We start from the raw sequence: 24,006 nt of genomic DNA, 5'->3' as shown, positions 1-24,006 counted from the left end.
TTGCTAAAAAATAATAGCTACTAGAAAGGATTTGAAACTTGTATGTTGTATTTTCTCTTTCAATATTTGGCTAAGGAACAATGTTAATAATGACAGTATTTTAATTAATAAATCATGTTATATTAAATGTCATAATAATTATCAACATTATCTTTATTATGCATCATCATTATTAAAACCAAAAATGCTTAGTTTGAAACTTTACAAGACCAGAACATAACATTTATTAAGTAGGACGGATTTTGGAATTGCTGAAAATATTTAAGTTTGGGACATAAATTTGAGTTGTTTGTTTATCCCACCGTGTGTGATTATATAAAGAGGAGATCTTTTCTCAAAAGGCAAAAAAGTATTTTTATGTTTCGCGTATAAAACCGAACATATATAATCCGTATCTGAACAGCACTTTTGATAAGACATTGATATAGTTAAGAAAGTTTAAGTTACACTAGGAGAAATAAATTAACCAAAGTTCAGTTGCAACTTGCAACTTTACAGTGAATTACAGAAAAACAACTTCTTATATCAAACTACACTTGATTTTATTTGTTGATTTATTTACTTTTAATTTATTGTTTATATGACATGATCTGATAAATATAATATGATGGTGGCTTTTGTATGTCAGTTGATTATGCAGTTATAATGTGTTTTCGTCGAAACTTACTTCAAAGTAAATGGTGTTGACTTTGAAGATGATTACCGCTAAGGTTTTCGAAACGTCACAACAACAGGCCTTCTCAGGACTCTTCTAACCTGGACGATCTACATCCACGAATATGTAACTTAAAGTACTAATGTTCAACAGAACATAAAATTACCGTGATTTTTTTACTGTTAGCATGGTTTTTCTACGAACATGGAGGACTGGGAAACTACTCGAACAGTCTAAAACACGTCCAAAATATACTCTTTTCTATTTAAATAGTCGTATGAAAAATTAGATTTAACATGAATATTCAACCGCTAACTTAACTACCCAACACTGAAGAGTTTTTTATTTACCAATATAAGGACGCCAGCCACCAATAAAACGCAACAACTTATTACAATAAAAACTATTTACGTTTAGAAACTCCAAAGACTTCGCATCCATAGTCATCAACATTGATCCATCGATCATCTCATTTTCAAATGTTTCAACATAATCTTTCAATCCTAAATATTTCAGTAATCGACTGACGTCTGCTACACTTAAACTGGACAGATCTTGAGGATATCGTGATATCGCCTCGTATATTGCTTCTTTGTCGTTTTCGTCTGGGGTATTAGAGGGGATGTTTGTTGAGGAGATGTTTGTGGAGAACGCAGTCTTGTATTCAACTGTTTTGTCATCTTCCTTCGTTTGATTTGGTGGGATAATTGTGGGTAACTTTACTGGCAGCGGTGGCAAAGGCATTTTTTGAATATCTGATTTGTTGCCATATCCTTTGCGACGGACATCTGATTTTTTTGGCATTGTCGGCTTCCCTGGATAGTTTTGTGATCCATCGGTTTCTGTTCGTTTTTGCCACATCTCCAAATTCTTTGGTTTCCTTGGTACTTTTGATGGAATGTCAGTCTTAGCAATAAAAATGGGAATGAAATAGATTATTAGAAAAGCGCATTTTATGTGATCATGCGATCAATCTCCTCCAGCTAATGATAAAGATTCTCGCCAGACAAGCTAAAGTATGAAAAAAAAATTATTTTCAAAGCTGGTTGTGTACCTTACCTTGTGCAGTTTTTTGTGTTCAATATATTCATATGAATGTTTATCTTCTGTGAAATCTTTTTCAAAGACAGCGTAATTTCCATCTTCTGAGTTTGTTCCTTGTAGAGATTTTGGTTTTTGTATTTCTCTTATTTTTGTTAAAGATTCTTGTTTTGGCTATTGATGAAGATATAAAAATGTAAGAGAGTGGTTTGGAGGATAAATGATGTTGCTCTCAAATGTTTTCTTGTTATGTTACCTGTAGAGTTTCATAAGCGTCGTTGATTGTTGAATAATAGTGAGGATTTAAGGAAGTATACTTGTCCGCACTATGTAAATTCGGTAGCTTTTCACTTCTTGTTGTGTAAATTCCTGTCGTACTATGTGGTAAATCATCAGATTTTTTCGATTTTTTTTGTTTTGACTTCTGCGCAACACTTGTCTAAGTAATGAAGAAACATTGGTTTGAATTTGTGTGGAAGATTACGTTGTTCATTATGGATGAGGAATGATACGAGTGTGTGCATTTGAGGATTACATTGTTCATTATGGATAAGTAATTATATGAGTGTGTGCATTTGAAGATTACATTGTTCATTATGGATAAGTAATGATATGAGTGTGTGCATTTGAAGATTACATTGTTCATTATGGATAAGTAATGATATTAGTGTGTGCATTTAACGATTACATTGTTCATTATGGATAAGTAATGATATGAGTGTGTGCATTTGAAGATTACATTGTTCATTATGGATAAGTAATGATACGAGTGTATGCATTTGACGATTACATTGTTCATCATGGATAAGTAACGATATGAGTGTGTGCATTTGAAGATTACATTGTTCATTATGGATAAGTAATGGTATGAGTGTGTGCATTTGAAGATTGCGTTGTTCATTATGGATGAGGAATGATACGAGTGTGTGCATTTGAGGATTACATTGTTCATTATGGATAAGTAATGATACGAGTGTATGCATTTGACGATTACATTGTTCATTATGGATAAGTAATGATATGAGTGTGTGCATTTGAAGATTACATTGTTCATTATGGATAAGTAATGATATGAGTGTGTGCATTTGAAGATTGCATTGTTCATTATGGATGAGGAATGATACGAGTGTGTGCATTTGAGGATTACATTGTTCATTATGGATAAGTAATGATACGAGTGTGTGCATTTGAAGATTACATTGTTCATTATGGATAAGTAATGGTATGAGTGTGTGCATTTGAAGATTGCATTGTTCATTATGGATGAGGAATGATACGAGTGTGTGCATTTGAGGATTACATTGTTCATTATGGATAAGTAATGATACGAGTGTATGCATTTGACGATTACATTGTTCATTATGGATAAGTAATGATATGAGTGTGTGCATTTGGAGATTACATTGTTCATTATGGATAAGTAATGATATGAGTGTGTGCATTTGAAGATTACATTGTTCATTATGGATAAGTAATGATATTAGTGTGTGCATTTAACGATTACATTGTTCATTATGGATAAGTAATGATATGAGTGTGTGCATTTGAAGATTACATTGTTCATTATGGATAAATAATGATATGAGTGTGTGGATTTGAAGATTACGTTGTCATTATGGATAAGTAATGATATGAGTGTGTGCATTTGAAGATTGCATTGTTCATTATGGATAAGTAATGATATGAGTGTGTGCATTTGAAGATTACATTGTTCATTATGGATAAGTAATGATATGAGTGTGTGCATTTGAAGATTACGTTGTCATTATAGATAAGTAATGATATGAGTGTGTGCATTTGAAGATTACGTTGTTCATTATGGATGAGCAATGATATGAGTGTATACAGTTACATTGCTCATGATTGATACGTCATATAAACGATGATATGTTTGTTTTCTGACGATGAAAGAGGGATTTCTTTTCATGATTATATTGTGTTCTATAGCTCTAAAATTATTACCCTCCTCTAAAGCAAAAATGATCATAGTTGTTTTGTTTACAGTATCACACAAACATGAAAAAATATTTGCACTTGTCGAAAAAATAAACAAACATAAATACCGTGTCGTAAGACATTGATGAAGTGCTAGATTGAAGCTTTGGTACTTTATCAGTCTTTATTTTTTCGTGTTTTTGCAATTGCTGACGTGCACGCTCGATGTCTTCCGAAGATGCTTCCCTGATTATAACTGTACTGTCCTGCATATGTTTCTTTACGGCATGAACATGTTGATAAACGTCCAGGTCTTTAAATGCATTGAGATCAGTCTTGTATAGCTCTTTGTCCAAAGTTTTAACAACTGTGGCATATGTCTTGCTACCTTTGAGAAATCCTTCAGCAACTGTAACTTTGATGTCGACTTTTGTCGGAATGTTCAGACAAATCTATAGTAGAATAATGTATTGATAGGAATTTGTTTAAAAAAGCACTGACTACATATAGTGTTTAATGATGAGTCGGTTGTGGGTTGTATGTAAAATTAAAGTGCCCCTTTCAGAAAAAAATTTTAATTGCGATGTTAACTTTAGGTGTGATTTCCAACGTATCAGTGAAAAAAGTCTGTTGAATTGTTCCATTTTTAATACTGTTAAAAAGTTGGATTAAGTGCTCCTTTTAATGGACCTTGTCCGTTGTAGGAAAACTCCGGAGCGACTTACCTTTGTGACGTCATGCAAGGGATTCTCAATACAATATCTATGCACTAACTACCTGGGATGACGTCATAATTTGGCAGAAGCCAGACTTCATGCTACAACGGACAAGATAGGTCCATTGAAAAGCTAATTTAAACTGCCATGACAAAAAACGATTTGACCAAATTTTACCAATACTTTAGACATTACACCTAGTTTTTATATTGTAAATAAAAAGATTTTGCTGACAGGAGCACTTTACATGTGAAGTGTATAATTATTTGTATGAAGAATACATATCTTTTAATGAATTTTAATTGATATATTTTCTATGGAATTAACGGGCGCACAATTTATATTGTTATCCCAGAGTGTTTGATTCACAGACTTGTTTATTCATCAACAATTTTCTCTCACAAAAACGTTTTGACAAGACTAACCGTATTATTTTATGAAATTTGAAGCCCTTTCTAATATATTGGGTAGACAACTAATGACATGTTCTGTTCAAATATTTTGATTCTACGTAAGTTGGTCTATTTAAATGTACGTTTATTTATAATCAATCACAGCTAATGTATCACCAACCTTTTCTTCCAGGCTTGAACATACTGTAGTGACAATCACATCGTTTTCTTGGATTTCTCCAACAACTGTCAGTTGCTCCAATTGATATAAATTTGTTTTGGAATGTCTTGAATCGGGCGAGGAAAAAGTTACGTCATTATTGCCTTCATCTGTGAACCATATTTTAGCTGGGAAGCCATACTTTGCTTTAATCTCCGCCAGTGTGTAGTACTTTGGGTCTGACAAAGGGACAAACTTTGCTACGTGGAATGACGGTACGTACGAGTCGTGACTTGCAGATAAATTTTTACAATGGAATCCTGTTCCATTCGGCTCGATTTTTTTAATTTCAAGTGTATCGTTTCCTTGCAATAAATTTTTCGGATCATTGCACCAATTTTTACCAACATCCAACACCCTTACATATTTTATCTTTTTATATGTTTCAATTAACTGCTTTGCAGATATGTATACATTCTTGAAATTCATTGGTAACACTTGTGCTTTGACTTCACATTTTGACGGCAAAAGTATAAATTTTCCTTTTGCTGTTTGACAAACAGTTTTATTAGTTTCCCGAAGTTGATGTAGTGTCAAAATTTGATCTCTGCCAAACGTCGTTCTTTCATCTTCGCCACAGTAGCCATCCTTCACTAAGACTACTTGGGGGAGATTGAAAGTCTCCACGAATTCTTTCAGTAAATACCTTTGGTTACTCCAAATGATTTTAATTTTCGCCAATTTATAGTCTGATGATACAGACATGCTTATGATAACTTTCGACGGAAATCATGTAGCGATCTATGTGATCGAGTTTGGCTATTTTAAATTAAGTTCATTTAATGTGTATTATCTATAGACTATTGAAATTTACCTGTGTCTTATGTTGCAAAAACCGGAAACAAATGATCTAAATTGTTTGGATTTTTAAATAATCTTGTGAGAGTCTTAAGCAATTGCAAAACTTTCTTTATGTATTTTGTGATGTTTGACAAACAATTTTATTCGTTTCCGAAGTTGATGTAGTGTCAAAATTTGATCTTCACCAAATGTCGTTCTTTCGTCTTTGCCACAGTAGCCATCCTTCACTAAGACTACTTGAGGGAGATTGAAAGTCTTTATGAATTCTTTCTGATGACTCCGACATGCTTAAATTTCTTGAAGGAAGTTGCTTAATATGCTACTTTAAATTATAGTTCTTTTGACGTGTATTGTATTTGCGCTATAGGAATTTATTACTGTATCAAAAACCTGCTGCGGAAGTAAATACTGCAAATTGTTTGAAATTTGAAGCGCTCTGTGGAAGTCTTTCTATTTGAGCTTGTAAAGCGACATTTTCTATTTAGATAAAACTTTTTTATCTAAAACAAAGTTTCTTAGTGCATTCGACGATATATTTAAGAAGAGGCTGTTCGGCTCATTAAATGTTTGAGTGGACATGCAAATTTTTTTTACAAGTCTACCGCAGCATGTTTACATATTTTTATTGAATTTTTTTCACATTTTGACGGCAAAAGTATAAATTTTCCTTTTGCTGTTTGACAAACAGTTTTATTAGTTTCCCGAAGTTGATGTAGTGTCAAAATTTGATCTCTGCCAAACGTCGTTCTTTCCTTTTCGCCACAGTAGCCATCCTTCACTAACACCACTTGAGAAAGATTGAAAGTCTTTACGAATTCTTTCAGTAAATACTTCTGGTTACTCCAAATGATAGTTTGTGCTACTTTGTACTCTGATGACTCCGACATGCTTAAATTTCTTGAAGGAAGTGGCTTAATATGCTACTTTAAGTTATAGTTCTTTTGACGTGTATTGTATTTGCGCTATAGGAATTTATAACTGTATCAAAAACCTGCTGCGGAAGTAAATGCTGCAAATTGTTTGAACTTTGAAGCGCTCCTGTGGAAGTCTTTCTACTTGAGCTTGTAAAGCGACATTTTCTATTTAGATAAAACTTTTTTTATCTAAAACGAAATTTCTTAATGCATTCGAAGATATATTTAAGAAGAGGCTGTTCGGCTCATTAAATGTTTGAGTGGACATGCAAATTTTTTTTACAAGTCTACTGCAGCATGTTTACATATTTTTATTGAATTTTTTTTGCTTTGCGGGAATTATTGAACTAAACTATATGGAAGGCACGTCAGTGGAAATTTTGATTCCAGTATAGCCCATTTCTTTCCAAGCAATATAAACACACAGCCAATGTGCAAAAGTGTACAATTACATTTGACAATTACATTTTTGTGCATCTTTGAACACTTTTACATATTTAACCTTTCTATATATTACAATTAACTGCTTTGTTGTTATGTATACATTCTTGAAATTCATCGACAACACTTGTGCTTTGACTTCACATTTTGACGGCAAAAGTATAACATTTCTTTTGCTGTTTGACGAACGATTTTATTTGTTTCCCGAAGTTGATGTAGTGTCAATATTTGATCTCTACCAAATGTCGTTCTTTCGTCATCACCACAGTAGCCATCCTTCACTAAGACGACTTGAGGAAGATTGAACCCCCTTACGAAACCTTCAGCATGTATTTCTGATTACTCCAAATGATAGTTTGTGCTAAATTGTACACTGATGATTCCGACATGCTTAAAGTTTATAAAGGAAATAGCTCAACTTGGGCTACTTTTAATCATGATCCTTTTGATGTACTGTATTTGCAGTTTCGGAATTTATAACTGCATCAAAAATCTTCAAACGGAATTAAGTGTTATATATTGTTTGGAATTTTAAGTGCTTTTATGAAATCACTTTGCTATTTGAACTTGTATAGCGACATTTTCTACTTAGATAAAACTTTTTTTAACTAAACACAAAGTTTCTTAGTGCATTTGAAGATATGTTTAAGAAGAGGCTTTTTGGCTTATTAAATGTTGCAGTGGATATGCAAACTTTTTCACTTGTCTACTGCAGTTTACATCCATGTTTACATATTAATACGTGTTTACATAGGCATGTTTACATATTTTTATTGCATTTTTTCTTTGGCCATGCGGGAACATTGAACTCAGTGTTGCCAGATGAATTTTAAATAAGTTCATGTCCGCATGTTCAAAAGTTCACATATTATCCATCAATGTTCACTAATCAACAAAAATTGCGTAGTTTGCACCAAATGAATGAAATAAGTTAAATGTAAATTTATATTGATGCACATTGCACATTTGTACAAAATAACAAAAAAAAAATAACAATGAAAAACAGTTATTTAGTTCGATTCAGATTCTTCGCTTGAGTCAAAGTCTTTGAGCATAAAGAATGTCGGATGTCATACGACGTAAAGCACTGGTCGAAGTAGAATATTTGACTGGCTGACTCTTACACTCCTTGCTTAACTTTTAGAATAGCGCACACTGACTTTGTGGGCAACCTATTTCTTCCTTTAGTTTTGATTGCATTCACAGAAGAAAAATTATCTTCACATCAACATTGAAGAATGAATTATGGTTTGTCTCGAATCTCTAAACCAGTGTATATTCATTGTAAACAAGCTTGTCCTTTATAACTGATAAGTTCATAAAAAGTTTTTAATTTTTAGTTAAGGTTCATGAAATGTTCACAAAATTGTGTTTGGTTCACAAAGATTCAAAATAAAAATCAAAAGTTCATAAATCTATGAACTTTGTTCACAATCTGGCAGCACTGATTGAATTAAAATCAATGGACAGCTACGTCAGTCGAAATTTTGATGGCAGTAGAGTCCAGTTTTTCCCACGCAATGTAAACACACGGCCAATATGCAGAAGTGTAAAATAACTTGTACGAACTAGCTACGAAGCTCCAAAAACAAAACACAAATCCTTTTTCTTAAATTTGGCGAACAAAACATTTCGAATGAGAATTAACATCAACTATACGCCAATTTTTTAACAATTACATTTTTGTGAAGTTAGCAATATCCAACTTTAACTGGTAGGCATTTTGCTATAGTTGTTTGTTTTCGAAGCCATGTCTAAATGTGTCAAAAACTAAAGCAGTTTTTTCCATAGTAGCGAGTAGCTATATTATGCGCAAGACACTTATAAAACTTCATACAACAAAAAAAAACAAATAAAATCTTACACAAACATCAGTTTTGGAAATGTAATTTCACCCAAAACAGTTACGTATTGCTAATGCGCTTTCGTTGACCCTACAAATTTACAGAACAACACAATTTTTAGTACAAACCTACATGAGATTTGGTTTTAAAAGATAAAATAAATAATACCCGTCACATGTTAGATGAATTGATGCACCAGCAAAGGAAATAGACCCGAATCGTTTCATTTCATAGATATCTAATGATTTTTTGCCTTTCGTATCTTAAAGTCAATTTAGCTTTGTGAAAAGCATACATACACCATGGGAGGCCAAAAAATCACTTAAATAGAGTAAAACAAACTGTTACTCACCCCATTCCATCGTAACAGACCGTGCGCCGCAAACTTTGTATTAATTGATTGTATCTATATTATATTTTTATCTGTTTTATTTGCAAACATAAGCCAGTTCAAACACGAATAACATTTTTATTTTTTTTCAATATCAAACATTGTATTTGTAAAATGAACATTTGCTAATTTAGGGTTCAGGTCCTTTGACTGAAATTTTTATGCGCGCCATTTCACTTAAATTCTTGTATGGCCGAAAGAACGAAGCGTACTCGTAAACCGCCACTCTTTCATACAAGTCCACTGCTATTTCTTGTCCATTGCACGCCGATTTAATCTTTGATATTTTGCTTTCAAAAGGACATAGAATACAAATGACGTATTATACAATATATTACATAATTCATTTGTGTAATGTATGCCATTTGCAACACGCTTGTGCTTTGTGGATCGCTAAGTTGTGGAATAACAAACGCATAAATAACAAACCTACATTAACCAAACAATCAACCGAATAAGCTAATAGAAAAATAGGCACTTGCAAAAAATATTCGCAACTCAAGTAATTATAACTTTACTGATTGCGCTTTGCTTTCAACTGGTCATTATTCGTCGTTTCCAGCCTAGTTTACTTCCATATTATAGCTAGATATCAATAGTAAATTACATACATAAAAACATACATTCAGGTAAATTGAATCGCATTTTGACGGGCCTAAAATGCCTTAAATCACATTTAATTTGGCATCAAAAGATGGCTTTCTTTCCGGACTCTTTGAATGTAGCGCTAACTCTTGAGCTGAATGAACATGTTCATTTGAATGCTACAGTTCCCCAATCCCCACTCCATAACCGTACGCATTGTATAATTTCCTTATAAAAATCTCGGCTCTATCACATTATAAGTAGGAAATGATGGACGTTACTTACATCTGTTCTCCACCAACAATCATTCTGAATAAAGCTTATATGAGGAATTTTTCATATATCTCGGGAAGTTATTGTCAACCTGTTCAAACAAAGAGCAAACGCAAAAAAACTTCAAAATTCAGCATATTTGGCATACAATTCAGTGAAATAGAAGCCTGAAATATGAGTAATAGGCATTTGTATTCAATAAGTTTGATATGTAAAATGACAATAATGCGAAAAAGACAAATTAATAAAACGTCTTCATTAATTTTTCTTCTATAATGATTCATGATTTGCAAACTTTATTAGATCAATCAACGCACGCATTTTATTGTTTTTATTTTATAATTTACAATGGCGATTATTCATCGCTTCTCTCGAGATGATGACGCAACATCCGCTTCATATGAATCCCAGAGTTGTTACATAAATAGCGTCGTAGACTAAATATTTGTTTTCATTTTCACTTACAACCCTACATCAATCATCTAAAGAAAACGTCGCAATGGCTTTAGCTTTTCAAAGAGAACAAGTTGGTGTTAAGGTAACAACAACACCTGTAACTGTTCCTGATGATCCTAAAGCAAAATTGATGTATTATCTAGACTGTATTGCTACGGTAAGTGAATTCAGTGCAGTATGAAAATACATCCTTGTGATGACATTATCATTCTTTAAATCTTATTACTAATCTTTTAAAGCATGCCTAAACGAGAAATTTTATGGTGTCTATAACGGTTTAGTTGAATTAGTTGCATCTTATGGTTGCATTAATGCAATGCTATATGTTGTTTATCAAAACTCGTCAGACTTTCTTTTTCAATTTTCGCAGAACTGAACTCGACGAAACAAAGAGTTCGCGTATGACTTGTAAATGGTTTATAAGTAATGGTTTATAATTAAAGGGTCCTTTTTAACATTAGGTTCACATATTTATGGAGTAAACGTATTCTCTACATGAAGTTGTTTCGTTCTTACGTAAATCAATTGGATTCTTTTGCGTAATGAATTTCTGTAGATAATTTCTGTATCATCGAAAAGTGCGTGCTTTTTGTCTAAAAAACAATGTTGTTTGCTACAACCTCTTTTGTCTGAATGCAACTCAGAAACCGATAAAATCATCTCTTTTTCGTCACTCTTAACATTCATTCTTGTTTGCTAACACAAAATTTTGGCTACATCGTTTTTTCTTCGATGCGTTCTTTGTTGTAGCTATAGTTGAGAAAACAAAATTCTATTTTTTATTGAAAACGAAAACCAAAAACAGTTGATAAAGTTGCTCATGTTTGTTACATGTTTCAGGTATTAGAATTGGATGATTTGCCGAGCGAACTGAGAAATTACCGGAACTACCACTCACTGAATGGTGACAAGACAGAAATCCTTCTCAAATTTTGTTTACTTCTTAACCCCGATCTTTTGGACGGAAAATGCATTTTCGAAGCGAGTGATTTGCCGAATTATTCGAATGAGTTTTTAGAGCTATCTTCGACGAGAACTACAATGGTAGCAGCATCCGGTGTGATGATTGGTGGAAGAAATGTTCGAGTCGCAAAAATCATGTTGTACTTACCATCATGGCGTCGCAACAACTTTGACGAACCATTGGCTGCGATGACTCGACGACTAGCCGCACGCCAAGCATCACGCCAAGCCCCGCGTCCAGCTATCACTTCTGGCCGTAGAGAAAGAAGTGAAGGATGTGTCATATTATGAAGGATGCAACCATAGATCACTGCCTTTTTTTATAAATATGCTCATTAGAATAGTTAATTTAAAGAGGTTTATTAGAATAATTAATTAAAGACGTTTGCACATTAATCATTAATATATACAAGGAAAATGATGGAAATGTATACCTTAGCATATCTAATAAAAACAAGCACTCCAAGTAATGTTAAATTGTAATAATTAAAAATGAGAATACATTTGTTTTCACCAATAAAGATCCAGTAAATGTTTTTGTACCTCAGGGCATCACATCACGTGAACAATAATCTGAACAGGTATACACAAGACAAAACAAGATAAAGTTATGACAAGACAGGACTGATAAAATCAACCAAACTCTAATTATGTAATTTATTGTCTGAAATTTTAACCTCCTTAATGCATTAAGAGTTATTATTATTTGGCAAGAGTCACTTCCGGAAAAAAATGGCGCGTTTTGATTGGCTCAGAAATGTTTTTGCCGGCCATTATTTTTCCGTAACCGGCCGCGATCCAAAACGCGTATATATATAGTCAAATGTAAACAAACTTCATACAGCAAACAGTAAAACACAAAATATACGAAACAAAAAACCATTTCCGAATGTGAGTCGAAGGAAAAACACACGGAAAACAGTTTAACTATCCAGACGATAACAATTTGAAACGACTTAATTTTTACCGAACAAAACTAAAAAAGTGAAAGCCAAACCGTACAAAACAGCAAAGACGAGAAAGAAAGCAAGCTTCGTTTCTTGTCAAATAATGCCATATAATAAACCTTTTAATAACCTCGCTTACTCGGTCTTTAGAGAAAAATATTGGACCTTTGTGTTTTGTACAAACCTTGCCCTACAGGCTTGGTCTGTACAAAAAAACTTCTGTCCTATATTTCTCCTTAAAGACCTCGCACTCGGTTATTAAGGGCTTAAAGATATAGGCAAATACTTTCTGTCATTGGGAATAACGAGTTGTTTAAATTTAACATGTTAGGTATTTATATTTATTCAGGATGCCCACATCACTTGAGTATTTTTCAGGGGGTCCTGCGTTATAAAATTTTAAAAATACCAACATTACTCATTGATATCTTCCGATATATATATATAAACACACATACATCCAAACATAATATATTTTTGGTTCAATTTACTACTCGGCTTTAGTGAAGATTTAAAATGGAGAATAGACTCGGCATGCGTGATGGAATTTTCCAAGTTATTGTAATCTTTCAAAGTAGCTTAGGTCCTTAGGTTTATTCTTGCCGCAGTGCATGTGTACTCACTTTTAACGTTTGTAATGAAACATATATCAATGCAGGTGTCATTAAATTCAATGCTTGGTGTGCGAGCTAAATCATAGCCGCCATGTTGGATGATTTTAACAAAGGATTTTCCCTGTTTACAATGCAAATGTCAATGAATGATTTACATGTTGTGAAAAAATTCTTTGTATATTATTATTTATTTCCTGGTATATTGATGAAATCTTTTTCTTGGAACTCGTGAATATTATAAATAGGAAGTAAAGAAAAGTTTTAATAAGAATATCTGGAACTAGATATAATCTAAAATATTTTTTCATAAACGCTCGTCATTGCTATTACAAAACCGACACTTTTAGTTAGGATGTAAAGAAAGGAGATCCGACTGATTACTTTAGATGATTGTTGGTGACAGTTTTAGTTTCTTTAGGTAATTTTATGCATAAAATAAATCGTTTGATTAGGCCATACAAGTTTAGCAGTTTTTTAAAGAAGAAACATTTCCTCGGAATGTCAAACTTGTCCGGCATTTTTCTGTCTTTTGTAAGTCACAATGGCGATTATTCATTTTTTATTCCCACGTTTGATAAAGATAGCGTAACATTCCACTTAATTCAAATGAAGCCGTTGGGTTTCTACGTAAATTAGATACGTAGACAAACACTTGTAGTCATTTCATTTTCACTTACAACACCATAGCTACTACATGCAGCAATCCTCGTAAAGAAAACTTCAAAATGGCTTTATTCCAAAGAGAGCAAGTAGGTATTAAGCTTACTGGAACTAGCGCCAGTGTTCCTGATGTTCCTAAAGCTAAATTGATGTATTATCTTGGTTGTATGTCTGCGGTAAGTGGATTCACTGCAGCATGAAAATATGTTCTAATTTTGACATGATCATTTTATTACAAATTTATGACTATTTTTCGAATGTGTGTCTTAATACAGGATGACAAACAAGTGCTACGTACGTTATTTATTTAAAGAAAGTTCAGAACTTTCGTTTTCATGCAATATTCGCAGAACTGAACTCGACGAACCGAATGTTGATGCGTGGTTTGTAAATGGTTAATAAACAATTTATTTGCGGATGTTTACCGCTTGTTCAGCTTAAATTCACATACAGTTAACTGGATGTTACCTGTGTCAACTGGATTCTGAGTGTTAGATTCTGAATATAATTGTATGCATGCAACTCTAATATGCTAATTTATTTGCTGCTACCAAATTTATAAGTGATTTTTTTTTGTCAGAGCGTTTTCAAAAAAACAAAACTTTAGTTTGCTCTGAGATAACAGAAGCACACACTAAAAACTGAAACCTTAAACGTCAGCTATACACTTCTTCATTGGTGTTACAGGTGTTAGAATTGGACGATATGCCCCGTGAAATGACAGATTACCACAACTACCATAGGCTGGGTGAAGATAAGACAACAATCCTTCTCAAATTTTGTCTACTTCTTAACCCGGAGCTTTTGGACGGAAAATGCATTTTCGAGGCAAATGATTTGCCCAGTGGTAATGAGTTTGTGGAGCTGTCTTCAATGAAAACGACGATGGTTGCAGCGGCTGGTATTATGATGGGTGGAAGAAATGTTCGAGTCGCAAAAGTCATGCTGTACAAACCATCATGGCGTCGCAACAACTTTGACGAACCAATGGCTGCGATGTTGCAACAACTGACCTCTCGCCAAGCCTCAAGTCTGGGCATTCGTAGAGAAAGGAGTCGATGTGTCATATCATGAATGATCCAATCACCAACCACAGTCTTTTTGTGATTTGGATTATTTAATAATGAATAATTAAAGATATGCACTTTTACCATCACCATTCATGTTATAAGTGTGATGGAAAGGTAGTTCCAAAACATGTTATCTCACTAAAAAAGCACTTGGAGTAATGTTAGATATAATTGTAATCATTTAAATTTTGTAAGTGTTCATTTTCATCAATAAAGATACAATGTGGAATAAAGTAAATGTTTTTGTGTATCACAAATCACCTAAATAACAATCTAAAGTAAACATCTAAATGTCTATGTGTCAAATAATGTGTTTTTCGATTACCAACAAATTTTACCAACAAATATTTTACATTTCTTCACTTGCCTTAGGAGTTTTCCCTGATCACGATTCTTTTACTACCCCATGAACAACCTTCTTAATCCCATCACCACCAACAATGTGATTGCAAAAGCACCAAAATGAGCAAATTCAACCCTTAGTCTTCAGCGTTAGAAAATTGAAGTTAAATGCTGTCGTTAGAAAATTGAAGTCCTCAGCCGACTTCTAAAATTGATGTTTGAATTTCGGGGTTTTTTTATCCAAAATATACATAACACGCAGCAAAGTGAAATAAATGAAAGTAAGTTCACAGGTCTAAAGTTGAAAAAACCATTGTACTGTTATAGTGATCAAAATGAAAACCTTTCCCTCGCCCAATAAAACATTCTAAATAAACAATCTTTGATATACACTTTTTTAATTAAATGATGTGGTTTTTGAAAGATGTTTTCATCAAACTTTACAAGAATATTGATGATTAAGGTGCAAATGCCTTTAATTATATATTACATTAGGCTACATGACACATATGTATATATAAGAAACGCTGTGGTTTATGGTCATTATGATATGATACACCCTCCACTTTTTTGTCTACGGCCAGACGTGATGGCTTTGCGCGAGCCTTTGCGCGAGCCTAGTCTTCGAGCCATTGCAGCCATTGGTTCGTCAAAGTTGATTCGACGCCATATTGGTTTGTACAACATGATTTTTAGGACACGAACATTTCGTCCACCCATCATGACATTAGACGTCGCAACCATCGTAGTTTTAATCGAAGATAACTCCAAAAATTTATTGTAAGCCCCATTTGGTAAATCACTTCTCTCAAAAATGCACTTGTCGTTTAAAAGGTCCGGCTTAAGAAGTAAACAGAGTTCGAGAAGGACATCTGTCTGGACTTCAGTAAGTCTGTAGTAATACGCAAAATCTGTCAGTTCACTGGGCATGTCATCCAACTCTAGCACCTGTAACAACAATTAACTTATCTGTTAAACCAATGTTTATAGGTCTTAGTTTTACAGCAAGGTGTATCATAAATTATTGAAAGAAAGAGTTTCGTTTTCATAGAAGAACGAAAGGTGAATACCATAGAAAAACGACGCAAAAATTGATTTTTACTAACATAATTGTTTTGAGTGACGAAAAAGAATTCATTGTGTTTAGTTGGTGCTGTATTCAGACAGTTTTCAAAGAAAATGAAAAAAATTCATTTCGCACCGAGCATCCCGCTGACTTAGCAAATGTCGAAAAACGAAACAATTAGCAACATATAGCTAAAATGAACCATGCATACAATAAAATATATGCAAATTTTTTAAAAGGAAGATAACGACTAAAAATATTCCGTTCAAAAATTGTTTATAAATCATATATATATACTAAAATTGCGTCGACTTCTGCGTTTCGTCGAGTTTACTTCCACGAAAATTGAAAACACGAAAGTTTTGAACATTCTTTTAACAAACGACAAATAGCAGGGACACAATCCAGCAATTGAATCTATTGATTTCTTGAAATTCATAGCTGCTTCATTCAGCAGAAATATCAGTCAGGTAAATACGTCGTAAACTCGACATAGCTTATATTTCTAAACAGTAAAGCAACTAACCGACTCTGTGGACATCATAAAGTTTCCCTTTTTTTACCGCAAGGCATTAACGAACGCAAGTTTAACAAAATATTAAAAGTATATTTCAAAGAAAAGAAGTTTCATTTCTATTTCATGTTGGACATTCATGTAATAAAAAACGTTTAGCAATTGTGTGTTTGTAATAAATCGTTTAGAAAGAACATTCCTAAGATCAAATTAATTAATACCTCCAACACAAGATGCTGAGCTTGCCTATACGTTGCTTTTCTAACAAAAATATCAGACAAGACAGAATTGAGCTATAAAACTGCTCGTTTAGCAAAGCATCAACGAACCAGCTCTAACAAAAACTTAGAATTAAACATATTTTAGCTTCAGATTCAAACATATTTTCATGCTGCAGTGAATGCACTTACCGTAGAAATGCAATTGAGATAGTACATCAGTTTAGCTTTAGGATCGTCGGGAACACTGACAGTATCTCCTTTTAACTGTACGCCAAGTTGTTCTCTCTGAAAGGCTAAAGCCATTTTAAAGTTGCTTTTTTCGAGATGATTGTGGCTATTGTTAGTGAACATAAAATAAAAGAAATATGTCTTTCACATTATTTACATAGAAATCCCGCTGCTTTGTTTGTTTGAAGCATAGGTGTGTTATGTTATTGTCGCTGACTCGTTAGGAGACTCAATATGTGATCGCCATTGTTACTGTCAGTACTCATGAAAACAAATTCTTGTCGAACGGCAGAAAACGGTCTAAGGAAAAGCCAGCTAACATTTTGACATGCATGATTGCTTTATAAAAAGATGGATTCTAATTTGGGAATGGTTGTCAATAAGAAAATAGCAACTCATTTGCTGTTTTTAGAATATCTGGTTTGATACTCAAACTATTTAGTCACTGTGTAGATATGCTTGAAGAAACTAGAACTGTGTCAGAAGCATCATAGTAATTCACAGATGATGTTTTAGTTCAAGACAATAATTGTCTTGTTGCTATACACGTGTATATCACATGAACATGATGTTATTATCTATGATATTGAGTTATGAAAATTGTGACAGGAAATTTTTCTATAACCCACTGTTGTAAAAAATGGTTTAAGAGAGATTTGGTAATGATAATTTGAATTGAATTTTTTTGTAAAATCTACGTTGAACAATCTCTATTTTGCTGGTTTAAAGCTGTTTTGATTCGCGAACAATTATCTAAAGTAATCAGTCAAATTTCCTTTCTTTATAAATCTAAATCTAAAAGAGCCAGTATTGCTTTAGAAATGACGACGTTTACAAACTGAAATTTTGTTGCTGCAGTGTTGATGATTTTACATTTACAAATATTCTTTTAGTGTTTAAAGTTTGTACATCTCGTTTTTTATATTTTATAATATTCATGGGCTCCACAAATAAAAAATTTCCGCAAAAAGATCTTTGTTCTCTGTATGTAAATGGCACTCAACATACTTTATTGAAATATTTTGATATATGTGGTACTTTAATTATTCATTTAAAAATGCAGTAATTATTCATTTGAATATGATTCGAAGCAAATGATATTTCCTAGCCATTTGTAAAGTACTGCCAACCTTGGACACAAATCATTTCGCTAACTGATCATTAACACGCACACCCTACCCCCCATCCTCAGCGTCTGTTAAAAAAAGTTAAGCTGTAAAGCCTAGTTCCCATTTAGTTTTACTTGTTGTAGACCTTCATCGGCGACACTAACCGACCTATTTACAACACCACGTTCCCATATAGTTGTAATTGTTGTAATTCAGAAGATACTTGCATACTAGTACTAAAATCATGTGTGTCTTATCGTTGATATTTGATAATAATATTTGATAAAACAATCTTGCGTTAGGTTTGTGTGACAAGCTTCCTCGTTGCCAAAATTGCGTAAGAAATTGAAAGAAAAAATAAATTGCCATCGCTGATGAGCGTTCCCACATGAATTTCTTATGTCGGCTAATGTTGTAATTGAAAGAATGTACAACATAGGCAGCCCAATAAATGACTTAAATTGTTTAAACAAACGATAACTCTCCCCATTCCATCGTAAGAGACCGTGTTCTGCAACAATTGTATTGATTTTCTTCTAAATTGTATCGATAATTTGCGAATTCTCTGGGACCAATCAGCGAAATTGTTTTATTGTTCTTATTTTAAAATTTACAATGGCAATTATTCGTCGATTCTATCGAGATAATAACGCAACATCCGCTTCATTCGAAGTTGCGGGGATTGTTTCATAAATAGCGTAGACTAAATATTTGTTTTCATTTTCACTTACAATCCTACAACAGTCGTCGATAGCAAACTTCGAAATGGCTTTAGCTTTTCAAAGAGAACAAGTTGGTGTTAAGGTTATTACATCAACACCTGCAACTGTTCCTGATGATCCTAAAGCAAAACTGATGTATTATCTAGACTGTATTGCTACGGTAAGTGGATTCAGTGCAGTATGAAAATATGACATTATCATTTTTTAAAACATTAATAATCTTTTAAAGCATGCCTAAACGAGAAATTTTATGGTGTCTATAATGGTTAGTTGCATTATAAGCAATGCTATGTGTTGTTTGTCAAAAAATTCCTGACTTTCGTTTTCTACTTTCGCGGAGCTTAACTCAACAAAACCAAAAAGTCGATGTATGATTTATAAAAAGGTTATAAATTATGGTTTATAAATTGTCCTTTTTAACATAAGGTTAGCATATTTAGCTATGGAGTGAACGTGTTCTCTACATGAAGTTGTTTCGTTCTTATGCCTTTTGTAAATCAGTCGGATTCTGCTGCGTAAAGAATGTCTGTAAGATAGTTTCTATAGATAATTTCTGTGTCATTGAAAGTGACTGCATCATCATAAAAAAAACAATGTTGCCTGCTACAAACTCTTTTTCAAAATTATCGGAATGCGACTCAAGATCAGACAAATTTTTTCTTTTCGTCACTCTTAACATTCAATCTTGTTGGCTAACACAAAATTTTAGCTACATCGTTTTTTCTTCAAAGCGTTCACCGTTTTATATAGTTGAGAAAACAAACATTTTATTTGTAATGAAGACGGGAACCTAAAATGCCCGTTAAAAGTTGTTCTTGTTTGTTTCAGGTATTAGAATTGGATGATTTGCCGAGCGAACTAAGAAATTACAGGAACTACCGCTCACTGAATGATGACAAGACAGAAATCCTTCTCAAATTTTGTTTACTTCTTAACCCCGATCTTTTGGACGGAAAGTGCATTTTCCAAGCGAGTGATTTGCCGAATTATTCGAATGAGTTTTTAGAGCTATCTTCGACGAGAACTACAATGGTTGCAGCATCCGGTGTAATGATTGGTGGAAGAAATGTTCGAGTCGCAAAAATTATGCTGTACAAACCATCATGGCGTCGCAACAACTTTGACGAACCATTGGCTGCGATGACAAGACGACTAGCCTCACGTCAAGCCTCGCGTCAAGCCTCACGCCAAGCCTCGCGTCCAGCCTCACGCCAAGCCTCGCGTCCAGCCTCACGCCAAGCCTCGCGTCCAGCCATCACTTCTGGCCGTAGAGAAAGAAGTGGAGGGTGTATTGTATTATGAAAGATGCAATTATAGATCACAGCCTTTTTGTATAAATATATAGACTCATTGGAATAATTTGCACATTTATATCATTAATGTACACAAGCAAAAAGATGGAAATGTATATCTTAGCATATCTTATAGAAACAAGCACTTCAAGTAACGTTAAATTGTAATAATTAACTATAAGAATACATTTGTTTTCATCAATAAAGATTTGGTAAATGATTTTTCCTCAGTTTAAGGGTATCGCATCGCTTGAACAATAATCTGAACAGGTATAAACAAAAGAAAACACGATGAAATCAACCAAGCCCTGATTAAAGTAATTATGGTATGAAATTTCACTCTTCTTAAGTCATAAACTGGTTTGTTAATGAATTAGGGGTTGAAAATATGCGTAAATACTTTCTGTCATTGGGAATAACGAGTTGTTTAAATTTAACATATGAGGTATTTATATTTATTTGGGATACCAACATCACTTGAGTGATTTTCAATGGGATCCTGCGTTCTAAAATTCTAAAAATACCCACAATACCCATTAATATCTACTGATATTGATGAACACATGTACATCCAAACATTATATATATTTTGTTTGACTTACTGCTTGGCTTTAGTAAAGATTTGAAATGGAAAATAGATTCAGCATTCATAATTGAATTGTTCAAGTTATTGTAATCTTTCAAAGTAAGATAGCTAGGTTTATTTTTGCTCCTGTGTGTACTCAATTTTAACGTTTGTAGTTAATGAAATATATCAAATGCAACCGACATTAAATTCAAGGCTTAGTGTGCAAGCTACATCCTTGCAATCATTCTGGATGATTTTTCCTTATTTACAATGCAAACGTCAATGAATGATTTACATAATGTAGATAAAAATCCTTTTATTAACGATATCTTTTCTTGGAACTTGAATATTATGAATTAGAAGTAAAGACGAGTTTAATTTTACAACATTAAAAGAAGGTTTGGAACAAAATATAATCTAAAATATTTTTGTTCATAAACGTCGTCATCTCTAATACAAGAATACAACACTTTTAGTTTGAATGTAAAGAAAGGAGATCCGACTGATTACTTTAGATAATTACTGGTGAAAGTTTTAGTTACTTTAAATAATATTATTTGAATATTCTATGCATGAAATAAATCGTTCAATCACAAGTTTAGCAATTTTTTAAAGAAGCAGTTAATTTCATACTTGTCCGGCATTTTTCTGTCTTTCTTAAGTCACAATGGCGATTATTCATTTTTTATTCCCACTTTCGATAAAGATAGCGTGACATTCCACTTAATTCGTATATGAAGCGGTGGGGTTTCTACATAAATTATGCAATAACAAATATTCTTAGTCATTTCATTTTCACTTGCTACACTGCTCTAAACTAGCTACATCAATCCTCAAAAAGGAAACTTCAAAATGGCGTTATTCCAAAGAGAGCAGGTAGGTATTAAGCTTACTGGAACTAGCGCCAGTGTTCCTGATGTTCCTAAAGCTAAATTGATGTATTATCTTGGTTGTATGTCTTCGGTAAGTGGATTCAGTGCAGCATAAATATATATGTTCTAATATTGACATGATCATTTCATTACAATTTATTTCTATTAAGTTAAAATTGTGCTTATTATATATTTCCTTGCTAAGCCAGCAATTTTGTTGTGTTTTCAAGCAGTTAGATAGAAATATATGTATTGCGTCGTGTCATGACTATTCAGACTTGTTTGAGTTATTCAATATTTTTACTAAAAGAAGCAATACATCTAGACAAATTGTAGCTAAATCTTCCATTCGGATTTATGAATTGAATTTTGAATGTTTGTCTTAATACAGGATGACAAAAAAGTGCTACGTTGTTTATTAAAAGAAAGTTCAGAACTTTCGTTTTCATTTTTCGCGGAACTGGACGAAACAAATGTCGATGCGTGGTTTGTAAATGGTTTATTGACAAATTATTTGCGTATATTTAGTCCTTGTTCACCTTAAATTCACATACAGTTAACTGGATATTACATGTGTCAGCTGGATGCTGAATGTTAGATTCTCAATAAAATTGAATGCATGCAACTCTAATATGCTAATATTTTGCTGCTAACGAATTTATAAGTGTTTTTTTTTTGTCAGAGCATTTTCAAAAAAACAAAACTTTATTTTGCTCTGATATAACAGAAGCACACACTAAAACATATTAAAAACTGAAACCTTACACGTCAGCTAAACACTTCTTCATTGGTGTTACAGTTGTTAGAATTGGACGATATGCCGCGTGAAATGACAGATTACCACAACTACCATAGGCTGGGTGAAGATAAGACAACAATCCTTCTCAAATTTTGTCTACTTCTTAACCCGGAGCTTTTGGACGGAAAATGCATTTTCGAGGCAAATGATTTGCCCAGCAGTAATAAGTTTGTGGAGCTGTCTTCAATGAAAACGACGATGGTTGCAGCGGCTGGTATCATGATGGGTGGAAGAAATGTTCGAGTCGCAAAAATCATGCTGTACCAACCATCATGGCGTCGCAACAACTTTGACGAACCAATGGCTGCGATGTTACGACAACTGACCTCTCGCCAAGCCTCAAGTTTGGGCATTCGTAGAGAAAGGAGTCGATGTGTCATATCATGAATGATCCAATCACCAACCACAGTCTTTTTATTTTATGGATTATATAATAATGAATAATTAAATCTATGCACTTTTACTATCACCATTCATGTTATAAGTGTGATGGAAAGGTAGTTCCAAAACATGTTATCCTACTAAAAAAGCACTTGGAGTAATGTTAGATATAATTTTAATCATTTAAATTTTGTAAGTGTTCATTCTCATCAATAAAGATACAATGTGAAATAAAGTAAATGTTTTTGTATATCACAAATCACCTGAATAACAATCTAAAGTAAACATCTGCATACAAATTTCTATGTGTCAAATAATGTGTTTTTCGATTACCAGTAGTATTTTACCAACAAATATTTTACATTTCTTCATTTGCCTTAGGAGTTTTCCCTGATCACGATTCTTTTATTCCTCCCTGAGCAACCTTCTTAATCCCATCATCACCACCAATGTGATTGCAAAAGCACCAAAATGAGCAAATTCAACCCTTAGTCTTCAGCGTTAAAAAATTGAAGTCCTCAGACGACTTCTCAAAATTGATGTTTGAATTTCTTGTTTTTTATCCAAAATATACGGGACACGCAGCAAAGTGAAATGAATGAAAACGAATTAAATTTCAGTAAGCTTCGTTCTTCTTACTCAGGACTCTCACTTTATTATGGGTGATAATAGGATCATTTAAGAAATAAAAGATGCTTACAGTTTTTGAAAGGCTTATGCAAACCGAGGAGACCTTTGGGAGAACTCGATACCAGATCAGTGCAAGCCTGAGACTAAAGGTCGATGGTTGCACATGCTCGAGAGTTCTCACAAACGTCTCCGAGGCTTGCATAAGGCAGTGCAAGCACGAAAAAACCTTTTGTTTCTCTTGTAAAATAACAATAATGCAAATAAGACAAACATTTTAATTTTTCTTCTGAAATGTATTCATGATCGAAATTCTCTTTGACTGATTGATTGTTTTGATTGATTTG

General features: G+C 33.3%; 5 protein-coding genes and 1 long non-coding RNA gene across 6 annotated transcripts; 3 read left to right on the top strand and 3 right to left on the bottom strand.

Annotated features, from left to right (window-relative positions):
• Positions 1–536: 536 nt before the first annotated feature.
• LOC124451431 lies at positions 537–5,744 on the bottom strand. Its single transcript, XM_047002046.1, has 5 exons — positions 4,921–5,744; positions 3,760–4,083; positions 1,953–2,135; positions 1,715–1,870; positions 537–1,561 (listed from the first exon to the last, which is right to left on the bottom strand). Exons 1-5 carry the CDS (start codon positions 5,662–5,664, stop codon positions 998–1,000), a joined length of 1,971 nt encoding a protein of 656 aa, XP_046858002.1. The 5' UTR covers positions 5,665–5,744; the 3' UTR covers positions 537–997.
• A 4,893-nt stretch (positions 5,745–10,637) lies between these two features.
• On the top strand, positions 10,638–12,148 carry LOC124451144. Its single transcript, XM_047001772.1, has 2 exons — positions 10,638–10,821; positions 11,505–12,148. Exons 1-2 carry the CDS (start codon positions 10,708–10,710, stop codon positions 11,916–11,918), a joined length of 528 nt encoding a protein of 175 aa, XP_046857728.1. The 5' UTR covers positions 10,638–10,707; the 3' UTR covers positions 11,919–12,148.
• Positions 12,149–13,826: 1,678 nt separating this feature from the next.
• LOC124451346 lies at positions 13,827–15,156 on the top strand. The gene is made up of 2 exons (XM_047001957.1): positions 13,827–14,024; positions 14,536–15,156. Exons 1-2 carry the CDS (start codon positions 13,914–13,916, stop codon positions 14,920–14,922), a joined length of 498 nt encoding a protein of 165 aa, XP_046857913.1. The 5' UTR covers positions 13,827–13,913; the 3' UTR covers positions 14,923–15,156.
• On the bottom strand, positions 15,075–23,587 carry LOC124451348. The gene is made up of 2 exons (XR_006950420.1): positions 23,296–23,587; positions 15,075–15,179 (listed from the first exon to the last, which is right to left on the bottom strand). It is a non-coding gene; the product is annotated as an uncharacterized LOC124451348 (long non-coding RNA).
• LOC124451345 lies at positions 15,715–17,429 on the bottom strand. Its single transcript, XM_047001955.1, has 2 exons — positions 17,251–17,429; positions 15,715–16,208 (listed from the first exon to the last, which is right to left on the bottom strand). The coding sequence occupies exons 1-2, from the start codon at positions 17,410–17,412 to the stop codon at positions 15,804–15,806; spliced, it is 567 nt and encodes a 188-aa protein (XP_046857911.1). The 5' UTR covers positions 17,413–17,429; the 3' UTR covers positions 15,715–15,803.
• LOC124451347 lies at positions 21,770–23,346 on the top strand. Its single transcript, XM_047001958.1, has 2 exons — positions 21,770–21,943; positions 22,652–23,346. Exons 1-2 carry the CDS (start codon positions 21,833–21,835, stop codon positions 23,036–23,038), a joined length of 498 nt encoding a protein of 165 aa, XP_046857914.1. The 5' UTR covers positions 21,770–21,832; the 3' UTR covers positions 23,039–23,346.
• Positions 23,588–24,006: the final 419 nt, after the last annotated feature.

This window comes from Xenia sp. Carnegie-2017, unplaced genomic scaffold (genome assembly GCF_021976095.1).
Source record: "Xenia sp. Carnegie-2017 unplaced genomic scaffold, XeniaSp_v1 HiC_scaffold_24, whole genome shotgun sequence".
NCBI classification, from domain to species: Eukaryota; Metazoa; Cnidaria; class Anthozoa; order Malacalcyonacea; family Xeniidae; genus Xenia; species Xenia sp. Carnegie-2017.
Note: the sequence above shows the minus strand (reverse complement) of the source record. Positions and strands in the feature narration are given on the sequence as shown.

Excerpts from the sequence above, each read along its gene's own strand:
- LOC124451431 (XM_047002046.1), bottom strand. The coding sequence starts at position 5,664 with ATGTCTGTATCATCAGACTATAAATTGGCGAAAATTAAAATCATTTGG. Across the intron at positions 4,084-4,920 it reads GTTCAAGCCTGGAAGAAAAG|ATTTGTCTGAACATTCCGAC; the intron begins GTTGGTGATACA and ends ATTCTACTATAG. Across the intron at positions 1,562-1,714 it reads AACACAAAAAACTGCACAAG|ACTGACATTCCATCAAAAGT; the intron begins GTAAGGTACACA and ends TTTATTGCTAAG.
- LOC124451144 (XM_047001772.1), top strand. The coding sequence starts at position 10,708 with ATGGCTTTAGCTTTTCAAAGAGAACAAGTTGGTGTTAAGGTAACAACA. Across the intron at positions 10,822-11,504 it reads ATCTAGACTGTATTGCTACG|GTATTAGAATTGGATGATTT; the intron begins GTAAGTGAATTC and ends TACATGTTTCAG.
- LOC124451346 (XM_047001957.1), top strand. The coding sequence starts at position 13,914 with ATGGCTTTATTCCAAAGAGAGCAAGTAGGTATTAAGCTTACTGGAACT. Across the intron at positions 14,025-14,535 it reads ATCTTGGTTGTATGTCTGCG|GTGTTAGAATTGGACGATAT; the intron begins GTAAGTGGATTC and ends TTGGTGTTACAG.
- LOC124451345 (XM_047001955.1), bottom strand. The coding sequence starts at position 17,412 with ATGTTCACTAACAATAGCCACAATCATCTCGAAAAAAGCAACTTTAAA. Across the intron at positions 16,209-17,250 it reads ATCTCAATTGCATTTCTACG|GTGCTAGAGTTGGATGACAT; the intron begins GTAAGTGCATTC and ends TTGTTGTTACAG.
- LOC124451347 (XM_047001958.1), top strand. The coding sequence starts at position 21,833 with ATGGCGTTATTCCAAAGAGAGCAGGTAGGTATTAAGCTTACTGGAACT. Across the intron at positions 21,944-22,651 it reads ATCTTGGTTGTATGTCTTCG|TTGTTAGAATTGGACGATAT; the intron begins GTAAGTGGATTC and ends TTGGTGTTACAG.